Source organism: Ranitomeya variabilis, chromosome 4 (genome assembly GCF_051348905.1).
Source record: "Ranitomeya variabilis isolate aRanVar5 chromosome 4, aRanVar5.hap1, whole genome shotgun sequence".
Taxonomy (NCBI): Eukaryota; Metazoa; Chordata; class Amphibia; order Anura; family Dendrobatidae; genus Ranitomeya; species Ranitomeya variabilis.
In genome coordinates, this window is record NC_135235.1 from 603,446,910 (window position 1) to 603,459,319 (window position 12,410).

At 46.0% G+C, this 12,410-nt stretch overlaps 1 protein-coding gene across 3 annotated transcripts in view; it reads left to right on the forward strand.

Moving 5' to 3' along the window:
* Nucleotides 1-12,410, forward strand: part of CSE1L (chromosome segregation 1 like) — a 119,012-nt gene that overhangs the window by 14,241 nt on the left and 92,361 nt on the right. For all 3 annotated transcript variants that reach the window (XM_077253300.1, XM_077253301.1, XM_077253302.1), the window contains exon 12: nucleotides 2,953-3,018. In XM_077253300.1, the coding sequence (XP_077109415.1) occupies nucleotides 2,953-3,018 (66 nt within the window). The remainder of the gene's footprint in view (nucleotides 1-2,952; nucleotides 3,019-12,410) is intronic.

Below are 12,410 nucleotides of genomic sequence, written 5' to 3' on the forward strand. Positions count from 1 at the left end.
GCTTCTTCATCGCGGGGCGCCTTGTTGGCAGAAAGCCCGACTACTTGAGTTCCCATCTTTTCTCGGTGCAGCCCTTGTTTCGAACTTAGTGAGATAATCTGTCTCTGGACTGGTCCACTTCGCTCTGGATGTGTCGAGAACTATCTTTTTTGTGTTTTTAGTGTTTTGCCTGGGAGCAATCTCTTCTTGCCATCGCTGCCCCTCCTGGTACTCCGCTATTTCAGGAGTCACATCTCCTGCCCACTATATTGTTGCTAATTTGGAACACATCTCTACTGTTCCCTGGAACCATAAGGAACCATAAGGGCCTGGTTTCGTGATGCCAGCAAAGTGACTTATGACTTGCAGATTTGGCGGAGATTTTAATCTGCAGCTTGTCAATTATTTCAGCAGTTTTGCTGCAGATTTCACCTGCACAAAAAACTCATGTGAACAAAGTGGCTGTGTTTTTCCTGCCTAATGCTTAACGTGTGCACATACACTAAGAGTCTACCTTCGCTTCTCCTGAATCTTCTTTTGTCTCAGAATAGTTTAGGTCCATGAACCAGGCCTTAGGTACCCTAACAACGCTTTATCAGTATATGGTTGAATCTGTAGTTGAGCATTTGCTTTCTCAGATTGTTGACCAGTCAGGTCCCTACTTAGCCCTATTGGCATCCTTAAACTTCTCGCAAAATAGAGCTACTGCTGATGAGACTGCTCGGTAAATATTTGGTTGGACCACTAGTGTCGGTCAGATGGTGACTGTAGCCTTCTGACATTCAGATTTTTCTTGTAATCAATGATGGCCTGCTCCTCAATGCAACTTTTTCAAAATGGGTTAGGTTTGAGATTAGGGAAGCCTGCAGGTCCAACAGCTAATCCCTTTCAGGTCACAACTCATTCAACGAGGTTAGTCAGACATCAGGCATCCCTTTCAAAGGTCCTCTGTTCACAAACCATTCACAGTATGTCTTCTGCCAATGCCAGTTGTGTCCTAAGGTGCTAAGCACTAGGTGGTCCGCTCGGTCAGCTGATGTATTTCCCACCCTATCTGGCTGCTTTTGTGCATTCCATGGTCCTGTTTTCCCTGGTGATATGGCCATCGTTCTTAGCCTTTACACTTATGCACCGCCCACAGAAGAAGGGAACATGTAACAGGAGAGAAGACTGACAGAATCCAAATGCCCCTATCTATGCTGTCTGTCGTCCTTTTTCTCAGCACTACTACTTGTTTTCTTGGTTTAGTACTTAGCACTTCCCAGGCCATCAAACCTCTATTGTGCCACATTGGCCCATGCACCGCTGCACCTGCACAGCCTACTGGAGCTCCTCCAACTGACTTTCTAAGGTCCCATGGTGCTATCGACATGTTGGTTTCCTCGTGTTCCTACTGGTTTCCTTTACCGCCCACCACCTACATTTTCTCTCTACCGCTGAGGATGCCATCTGCAACTACGCTGCCCTTTCCTCCAAATGCATTCTTTCTCCTCACTGAGATTATGGAGTCTCTGCAGCATCTCAGCTTCATATTGCTACCAAGGACTCGAGACTCCAAAGATATGGTAGGCCCTGTTGTCTCAGGGATTGACACTTGCTTCTCTCCAACAGGCTACCTTGCTGGCAAGAGGTAAATTTTCTCCCCTCTCCTGCCATGTCTGATTCCTGAGAAGATCACACATTCCAGACATGCTAACCATCCAATGTTAGCTATTTTTCATGCTTTGCCTGAAAGCGTAAGTTTCCTTCCGACCAGCCTGTGTCTACCCTCTATGTATGTGCCTGTACCCGCAGGATGGTTGGGAGGGTAGTGTACTGCCCACTGAATGACAGTAGTTTCTCATTTGCTGGCCAAGCTAACCAACGTTTCCCAGTCCTTTTTTACCCTTCATCTACCTCCTCTGGTAATTGACCACTTACTGGGGTGAGTCAGAACCACCAGGTGAGATCTCCCAACATGTTGGATTTTGTTGGCGTACCTGGCAACTGCGATTTGACTTTTCTTCCAGGTCACCTTCCCTGACTGCCCCTCTTGGAGCTTGTTCCCTCCATCGTTCCCATTTTGAGGCCTGCTCCCTCAGAGAGGAAGACTACTTTTTTGATTCTGACTCTATATCTGGACACTAACCGAGTTAAAAAAAAAACCAAAAAACAATTATTCCCATTCCCAGGTCCAGCGTTGTCCTCTATTGCCCCAGTCATATGATGTTTGGCTGCAGCCGTGACTGTGACTTCAAGTTAAAAGCACTGCAGCCAATCAGAATTTAGCTGCTCTTCAAATTTTGATAGCACAAGCCACTGAGCTCAGTTATTTGCTGCAACGCCGTTGATGTGACTTTTGAAGAGGAGAAGCCCTTTAGGCTATGTGCACACGCTGCGGATTACTCTGCGGATTTTTCCGGACTGATTTTGGTAAATCCGCAGGTAAACCGCACTGCGGATTTACCACGATTTTTTTGTGGATTTTGTGCGGATTCCTATTATGGAGCAGGTGTAAACCACTGCGGAATCCGCACAAAGAATTGACATGCTGCGGAATAAACTATGCTGCGTTTCCGCGCGTTTTTTTCCACAGCATGTGCACTGCGGATTTTGTTTTCCATAGGTTTACATGGTACTGTTCAAGGCATGGAAAACTGCTGCGAATCCTCAGAGGCAAATCCGCAGCGTGTGCCTTAGCCTTAAAGTCATGTTTCCTGGTTCCTGGTTGCAGCTTGTTAGGGAATTTTGGTCTCCTTCCTTTGGACAAAGTTGCCTAATGTCTGAGGAAAGGGCATAGCTCATGGACAAAGCAAACACTATTGTTCCTACCTCATGCCAGGCCATGGTCTTATGTTCCCTAATGTATTTAATGAGCGAGGACTTTTTTTTTACATTACAGTGAGTAGACAAATCCAACGCTATTATTGAAACGGAGGCTTGCTGGCCCAGTGTGTGAGACCTCTTTGTGTAATTGCGTCTTCTGTGTTGCAGCTGCTGATGAAGAAGCATTTGAAGATAATTCTGAGGAGTATATCAGGAGGGACCTGGAAGGATCTGGTAATGTGAACACATTTCACTAACTGACGTGTTATAATCTGGTTGGTTTAGTGGGATAGTCTCATCTGATATAGCACACCACAATCTGGGGCAAAGCCAGTATATGGCATTTTTTATCGGATAAACCAAATACAAACAGAAATTAAACTACCCAGGTAAATCATAAAAATATTTTATTTTTATACAGTAAAGTACAATGAAACATACAATTAGAAACTAGATTTAAGGGGGGACATTGCAACAGAGACAGAAGTGGTAATCCTTCATATTTAGACTCGAATACATAAAGTCACAGCTCTTGGTATTAAACTATGCATATTTAAAGGAAGAAAGTACCAAAATCCATATAACTATATAAATGGTTAAAATAACCAGGCAATTATCAGGACACAATAGCATCATGAGAAGAAACAATCATGTCCTACAAAATCCTTTTTGGGTCATATGTATATGACAATCAGTGCACAGTATTCATTGAAAAGTAAGTGAATAAAAGAAATATAAAGCAACTATAGATGCTTGTTAGTACTGAGTTAAGTATTCAATAAATATTGTGCAACTGTCAGTTCATATCATAGCATAATATATATAAAATGAGAAGACACCGAGTAAAAAGGAGCAAACATAATTTTAGGCTATAATGCAGTCTAAATAGTTGAATAGCAACCATGGCACCATATACATTGAGAATGGTAAAGTGTTTAAAGTGCAAATAAGTGCTATCTGGAGTATTTCATGGATATGGTGCAGCTGGTGGGATTTAGGCTATGTGCACACGTCAGGATTTCTTGCTGAAATTTCCTGACAAAAACCGGATATTTCTGCCAGAAATCCGCATGCGTTTTTTTCGCGCGGTTTTTACGCTTTTTTGCGCGGTTTTTCCCAATGCATTAGAGGGGTTGTCCACTACTTTCAATTAACCCCCCAATGTATCCCCCCGGGGCCCCTGATGAATTGTGTAAATATCTTCCGTTGCCGTTTTCGCCTGTGAGCGGTGCTATGCTGGCGGCTAAGTCCGGGTCACGTGACCCCCAGGCTGCAGCCGCCGCTTATTTCCGCCGACGTCACGTCAATTTCCAGACTCTGGAAATTGACGTGACGTCATGAGCAGGCATGACCCAGCCGCCACAGACAGCAGTCACTCATCAAGAGTGACTGGGCTGTGGGCTGCGCTGGTGGCTGCGGGGCTGTGCTGGGGGTGGGCGGGGCTAGGTAGTAGGCAGGGATGTGAATGCTGTGTTCTGGGATGGGCGGGCGCGGGGGAGTCTGCGGGATGTGCCGTGGTGCCGGCCCCGGGATGTGCCGGGATGTGCCGTGGTGGATGTGCCGTGGTGCCGGCATGTGCCGGTGCCTGCGCCGGGATGTGCCGGTACCTGTGCCGGTATGTGCTGGCTCCGGGATGTGCCGGTGCCTACGCCGGGATGTGCCGTGGGGCTGCGCCGGGCTGTGCGGTGGGTCCGCTGGCCGTGCTGGGGTCTGCGGCGGGCGGGCGTCATTGCTGGGTGTCTGTGTGCAGGCATCGTCCGATGGGACTACAAGTCCCATCGGGCTCTGCCTGCTACAGTGACAGTGAGTGACACATTAGCCAATGATGGGACAGTAGTAGTCCCATCATCGGGCTAATGTGTTCAATGTAAAAAAAACCAAAACCAACACATATGCAATACATACAGACATACAGTACATACAGACATACAACATACACCATGTGACATGCAACATGTAACACGCAACATGTGACAACATGCGACATGACTTAATTCAACATGCGACAACATGTGACATGCAACATGTGACATGCAATATGCGGTAACATGCGACGGCATGTGACATGCGACAAAATGCGACATGCGACGACATGGGACATGCGACGACATGGGACATGCGACGACATGGGAAATGCAGTACATACATACAGACGTACAGTACACACTCACCATCACTTGTCACTTTGTTCCCCGAAGCCATTGTCACCTGTAAAAAATATTAAAATAATAAATAAACACTATACTCCCTGATCCGCAGAAATCCAATCAAAACGAGTGTCCCTCGACGATCTCCCGTGGAGAACAGGAGTATCAGCTGATGCGACCACGCTCCAGGAATACAATGATGGAAGGTATCCTTCCACAATGTATTCCTCACAATGTGTTCCTACGCCCCTGTGAGAAAATAGACCCTAGTTTCACTTTATGCCATTGCTGTGTGAGAAATTTTCCCAGGCAGCAATTGCCATAAAGTGAGACTTTGTCCTAAGGTAACCTCTCGGTGATGCACTGCAGGAGCCATTGTCTCCTGTCAGTGTGTCACTGAAGGTCCTATAGAGCAGTGACATCACCCGATGTCACTGTTCTATAGGGGAGATCGTCGTGGGACACTCGTTATTAATTGGACTACGGCGGACAGGTAGTATACGGTTTATTATTTTACATTTTTTGCAGGCGCTGAAGTATGGTAAGTATGGTTAAATGAAGAATATTAAAATACTTTTTTCCTAATGTGTGTGTGTTTTATTAACCCTTTATTAGTATTGGATTAATAATGGATAGGTGTCTTATTGACGCCTCTCCGTTATTAACCTGGTTTAATGTCACCTTACAATAGCAAGGTGACACTAACCCCTTATTACCCCATATCCCACCGCTACACGGGAGTGGGAAGAGAGGGGCTAAGTGCCGGAATTGGCGCATCTTACAGATGCGCCATTTCTGGGGCGGCTGGGGGCTGGTATTTGTAGCCGGGGGGGGCCAATATCCATGGCCCCTCTCTAGGCTATGAATATCAGCCCGCAGCTGTCTGCGTAGCCTTTCTGGCTATAAAATATAGGGTGACCATACGTCATTTTTTGGGGGGCTGATATTCATAGCAGGCTACAAATATTGGCCCTTGGCCGTCGGCTTTCCCCCTCTGGTGCAGAAAATTGCACGGGAGCCCACGCCGTTTTTTTAATTGAATTGAACGCTCATTAAGGCCTCTTTCACACTTGCGTCGCTATGCGTCGGGCCTACATACTGACACACGTGAAATTTGTGCACGATGTGGGCAGCGGATGCAGTTTTTCAACGCATCCGCTGCCCATTCTGAAGTCCGGGGAGGAGGGGGCGGTAGAAAATGGCGAACGCGATGGACAAAAAACGTTCACTTGAACGTTTTTTCAGCGGTCCGCCAAAACACGACGGATCCGTGTGGCCATCCGTCGCTAATACAAGTCTATGGGTAAAAAACGCATCCTGCGAGCACATTTGCAGGATCCGTTTTTTTCCCAAAAAGACGGATTGCTAAAAATGCAAGTGTGAAAGTAGTCTTAGATACATCGGCCTTTCTATTATATATCTATGGATATATCTATCTATAGATATATTTATAGATAGATATATCTATAGATACATAGATGTATCTATCCATATATCTGGCTGCTTTCACACATCAGGTTTTTCCCATCAGGCAGAATCCAGCGAGTTTTGAAAAAAACGGATCCATGTTTTTCCACTGGATCAGTTTTTTTCTCATAGAGTTGTATTAGCGCCGGATTGCGCCTGATGGCCACACGTTTCATCTGTTTTTTGCCGGATCCGTCAAAAAAGCTGTTTCTGCTGGACGGAAAACACATACAGAGGAACGGTTTTTCTGTCCGGCGAAAAAACGCACAGCGACGGATCCGGCAAAAAACGTATGAAACTGAGATGTGAAATGATGAATCCGGCCTCCGAATCCGTTTTTTCATGCATGTTTCCATTCAAATCATGCACATTTTCCGTATTTCCAAAAACTGCATCAAAACCGCACCAAAAACAGCATCAAAACTGCACCAAAAACTGTTGCAGTTTTGGTGCGGTTTTGATGCAGTTTTTGGTGCGGTTTTTGTGCAGTGTTGATGCAATTTTGGTGCGGTTTTGATGCATTTTTTAATTCGCTTTTGGTGCGGTTTTTGCACGGTTTTTATGCGTTTTGGTGCGTTTTTGAAAGCTTAATAAAGATGTATTATTGAACAAAAAAAAAAGATTTGTGATGTCATTATTGTCCAACCTCCTCTTTTACATTTGTCCAACCCACACTCCATTACACACACAGACAGATGATAGATGAAATGGATAGACAGATCTACATATAGATAGATCTATAGATGCATACATCTATCTATTCATATATCTATAGATATATCTGGATAGATATATCTATTGATAGATGTATGGATAGCGTAGGGTGTGTGTCCACTGTCCGGATTACATCCCAATTAGCTGCAGATTGGATGCTGCGTACTTGTAGTCCCATCGGATGATGCCTGCACACACACCCCAAACGACCCCCCGCACACACCCCAAACGACCCCCCGCACACACCCGAACAGCCCCGCACACACCCACTGCCCACACTCCGCCCACGCACTTCCCTCCTCCCGAACTGCAGCGTTTCTCGGACCCACATCCGCATCTAAACTGCAGATCTTTTTTACATCTGCGGTTTTGCTGCGGATGTGCCCGACTCAATGAAAGTCTTAGGGTGCAGAAACGCTGCAGTTCGGCACAAAAGAAGTGACATGCTGCGAGGAAAAAAAGCTGCGTTTCGGTGCGGCTTTTTCCGCAGCATGTGCACAGGTCTGCGGCTCCCATAGACTTACATTGGTTGTGCACTACACTGCGGATTTGATGCAATTCTGTGCGGCAAAAAACGCTGCGGATCTGCAATCAAATCCGCAACGTGTGCACACAGCCTTAGCATTTAGTGAACCTAGCAAAAAAGCCAAGCAAAAAAACAGTGTGGGATTGCACTTTTTTTGCAATTTCATTGCACTTTTAATTTTTTTCACATTTTCTGTTACACGGCATGCTAAAACCAATGGTGTTATTCAAAAGTAGAACTTGTCCCGCAAAAGATAAGCCCTTACATGGCCGTATTGACAGAGAAAATATGGCCCTGGAAAGAAGGGGAGCGATAAACGAAAACAAAAAAGTTCCAGGGGTGAAGGGGTTTAGAAACATGGATATGGACATATATATGGAAATAGACATAGATATATAGATATATCTGTATGTATTCATCTATTTATCTATCTATCTATCTATCTATCTATCTATCTATCTATCCACCTATCTGTGTGTAATGGAGTGTGGGTTGGGCAAATGTAAAAGAGGAGGTTGGACAGGAATGACATCACAAATCTTTTTGAAGATAGAGGAGGGAGGGGTTGGGGTGTGTTTTGGAGTGTGTGTTGTTATGACCCCAATGGCGAGGGTCTCAGAGGAATGTGGAAGTCTGAGGAATACAAAAAACCAGCTCATAGGGCAGTGGTAACTGGATTGACCATATATCTACTCCTAACGCCAACCCTAGAAGTAGCCGGGGATCATTCCTACGATGATTCTAGATGACACGCTCCAGCCGGAGAATCTAGCTACCCCTAGTAGAGGAAAACAAAGACCTTTCTTGCCTCCAGAGAAATGGACCCCAAAGCTGGATAGAAGCCCCCCACAAATAATAACGGTGAGGTAAGAGGAAAAGACAAACACAGAAATGAATCAGATTTAGCACAGAGAGGCCCGCTAACTAATAGCAGAAAAAGGAAAGGGAACTTATATGGTCAACGAAAACCCTATTAAAATCCACACTGGAAATTCAAGAACCCCCGAACCGTCTAACGGTCCGGGGGGAGAACACCAGCCCCCCTAGAGCTTCCAGCAAAGTTCAGGATGCAGACCAGGAACAAGCTGGACAAAAATGCAAAAACCAAAACAAATAGCAAAAGCAAAAAGTAGACTTAGCTGATATATTCTGGAACCAGGATCAGTAGACAAGAGCACAGCAGACTAGCTCTGATAACTACGTTGCCAGGCACAGAACTGAAGGTCCAGGGAGCTTATATAGCTACACCCTAAACTAACGACCTCAGGTGCGGATAAAAGGAATGACAGAAAAACCAGAGTCAAAAAACTAGTAACCACTAGAGGGAGCAAAAAGCAAAATCACAACAGTACCCCCCCCTTAGTGAGGGGTCACCGAACCCTCACCACGCCCACCAGGGCGATCAGGATGAGCGGCATGAAAGGCACGAACTAAATCGGCCGCATGAACATCAGAGGCGACCACCCAGGAATTATCCTCCTGACCATAGCCCTTCCACTTGACCAAGTACTGAAGCCTCCGCCTGGAGAGGCGAGAATCCAAGATCTTCTCCACCACGTACTCCAACTCGCCCTCAACCAACACCGGAGCAGGAGGCTCAGCAGAAGGAACTACAGGCACAATGTACCGCCGCAACAAGGACCTATGAAATACATTGTGAATAGCAAATGACACAGGAAGATCCAGACGAAAAGATACAGGATTAAGGATTTCCAATATCTTGTAAGGCCCAATAAAACGAGGTTTAAATTTGGGAGAGGAGACCTTCATAGGAACAAAGCGGGAAGAAAGCCATACCAAATCCCCAACGCGTAGTCGGGGACCTACACCGCGGCGGCGGTTGGCAAAGCGCTGAGCCTTCTCCTGTGACAATTTCAAGTTGTCCACCACATGATTCCAGATCCGCTGCAACCTATCCACCACAGAATCCACCCCAGGACAGTCAGAAGGTTCCACATGACCCGAAGAAAAGCGAGGATGGAAACCAGAGTTGCAGAAAAAAGGCGAAACCAAGGTGGCGGAACTAGCCCGATTATTAAGTGCAAACTCAGCCAACGGTAAGAATGTCACCCAATCGTCCTGATCAGCAGAGACAAAACACCTCAAATAAGCCTCCAAAGTCTGATTGGTTCGCTCCGTCTGTCCATTAGTCTGAGGATGGAAAGCAGACGAAAACGACAAATCAATGCCCATCCTACCACAAAAGGATCGCCAGAACCTGGAAACGAACTGGGATCCTCTGTCAGACACAATATTCTCAGGGATGCCGTGCAAACGAACCACGTTCTGGAAAAACACAGGAACCAGATCGGAAGAGGAAGGCAGCTTAGGCAAAGGAACCAAATGGACCATTTTGGAGAAGCGATCACATATCACCCAGATAACGGACATGCCCTGAGATAGCGGAAGATCAGAAATGAAATCCATGGAGATATGTGTCCAAGGTCTCTTCGGGACAGGCAAGGGCAAGAGCAACCCGCTGGCACGAGAACAGCAAGGCTTAGCTCGAGCACAAATCCCACAGGACTGCACAAATGACCGCACATCCCTTGACAAGGAAGGCCACCAAAAGGACCTGGCCACCAGATCTCTGGTGCCAAAAATTCCCGGGTGACCTGCCAACACCGAGGAATGAACCTCGGAAATGACTCTGCTGGTCCACTTATCCGGGACAAACAGTCTGTCAGATGGACAAGACTCAGGCCTATCAGCCTGAAATCTCTGCAACACACGTCGCAGATCCGGAGAAATAGCTGACAAGATAACTCCATCTTTAAGAATACCAACAGGGTCAGCGACTCCAGGAGCATCAGGCACAAAGCTCCTAGAAAGAGCATCGGCCTTCACATTCTTTGATCCTGGTAAATACGAGACAACAAAATCAAAGCGGGAGAAAAACAATGACCAGCGGGCCTGTCTCGGATTAAGGCGTTTAGCAGACTCGAGATACATCAGATTTTTGTGATCAGTCAGGACCACAACACGATGCTTAGCACCCTCGAGCCAATGACGCCACTCCTCAAATGCCCATTTCATGGCCAACAACTCCCGATTGCCCACATCATAATTTCGCTCAGCAGGCGAAAACTTCCTAGAGAAAAAGGCACAAGGTTTCATAACAGAGCAACCAGGGCCTCTCTGCGACAAAACGGCCCCTGCTCCAATCTCTGAAGCATCCACCTCAACCTGAAAGGGAAGCGAGACATCAGGCTGGCACAAAACAGGCGCCGAAGTAAACCGGCGTTTCAACTCCTGGAAAGCCTCCACGGCAGCAGGAGCCCAGTTAGCTACATCGGAGCCCTTCTTGGTCATATCCGTCAAAGGTTTCACAATGCTAGAAAAATTAGCGATAAAACGACGGTAGAAGTTAGCGAAGCCCAAGAACTTCTGAAGACTCTTAACCGACGAGGGCTGAGTCCAATCAAGAATAGCTCGGACCTTGACTGGGTCCATCTCCACAGCAGAAGGGGAAAAAATGAACCCCAAAAAGGGAACCTTCTGTACACCAAAGAGACATTTAGAGCCCTTGACAAACAAAGAATTTTCACGCAAAATTTTAAAGACCAACCTGACCTGCTCCACATGCGAATCCCAATTATCAGAAAAAACCAAAATATCATCCAGATAAACAATCAAAAATTTATCCAGATACTTCCGGAATATGTCATGCATAAAGGACTGAAAAACTGAAGGCGCATTGGAGAGCCCAAAAGGCATCACCAAGTACTCAAAATGACCTTCGGGCGTATTGAATGCGGTTTTCCATTCATCACCTTGTTTAATGCGCACAAGGTTGTACGCACCACGAAGGTCTATCTTGGTGAACCACTTGGCACCTTTAATCCGGGCAAACAAGTCAGACAACAGCGGTAAAGGATACTGAAATTTGACAGTGATCTTATTTAAAAGCCGATAATCAATACAGGGTCTCAAAGATCCGTCTTTTTTTGCCACAAAAAAGAATCCCGCACCAAGAGGGGAAGAAGACGGACGAATATGTCCTTTCTCCAGAGACTCCTTGATATATGAACGCATAGCGGTATGCTCAGGTACCGACAGATTAAACAGTCTTCCCTTAGGAAATTTACTGCCTGGTATCAAATCTATAGCACAGTCACAGTCCCTATGAGGAGGCAATGCACTGGATTCAGACTCACTGAAGACATCCTGATAATCAGATAAATACTCCGGAACTTCCGAAGGCGTAGAAGAAGCAATAGACACAGGCAGGGAATCCCCATGAATACCACGACAGCCCCAACTTGAGACTGACATAGCCTTCCAGTCCAGGACTGGATTATGGGTCTGTAACCATGGCAGCCCCAAAACAACCAAATCATGCATTTTATGCAAAACCAGGAAACGTATCACCTCGCGGTGTTCAGGAGTCATGCACATGGTAACCTGAGTCCAATACTGCGGTTTATTTGCTGCCAATGGCGTAGCATCAATACCCCTAAGAGGAATAGGATTTTCCAATGGTTCAAGAGTAAAACCACAGCGCTTAGCAAATGAGAGATCCATAAGACTCAGGGCAGCACCTGAATCTACAAACGCCATGACAGGATAAGATGACAGTGAGCAAATCAGAGTTACAGACAGAATAAATTTAGGTTGCAAATTACCAATGGTGACAGGACTAACAACCTTAGCTATACGTTTAGAGCATGCTGAGATAACATGTGTAGAGTCACCACAGTAGTAGCACAAGCCATTCCGGCGTCTATGAATTTTCCGCTCATTTCTAGTCAGGATTCTATCACATTGCATTA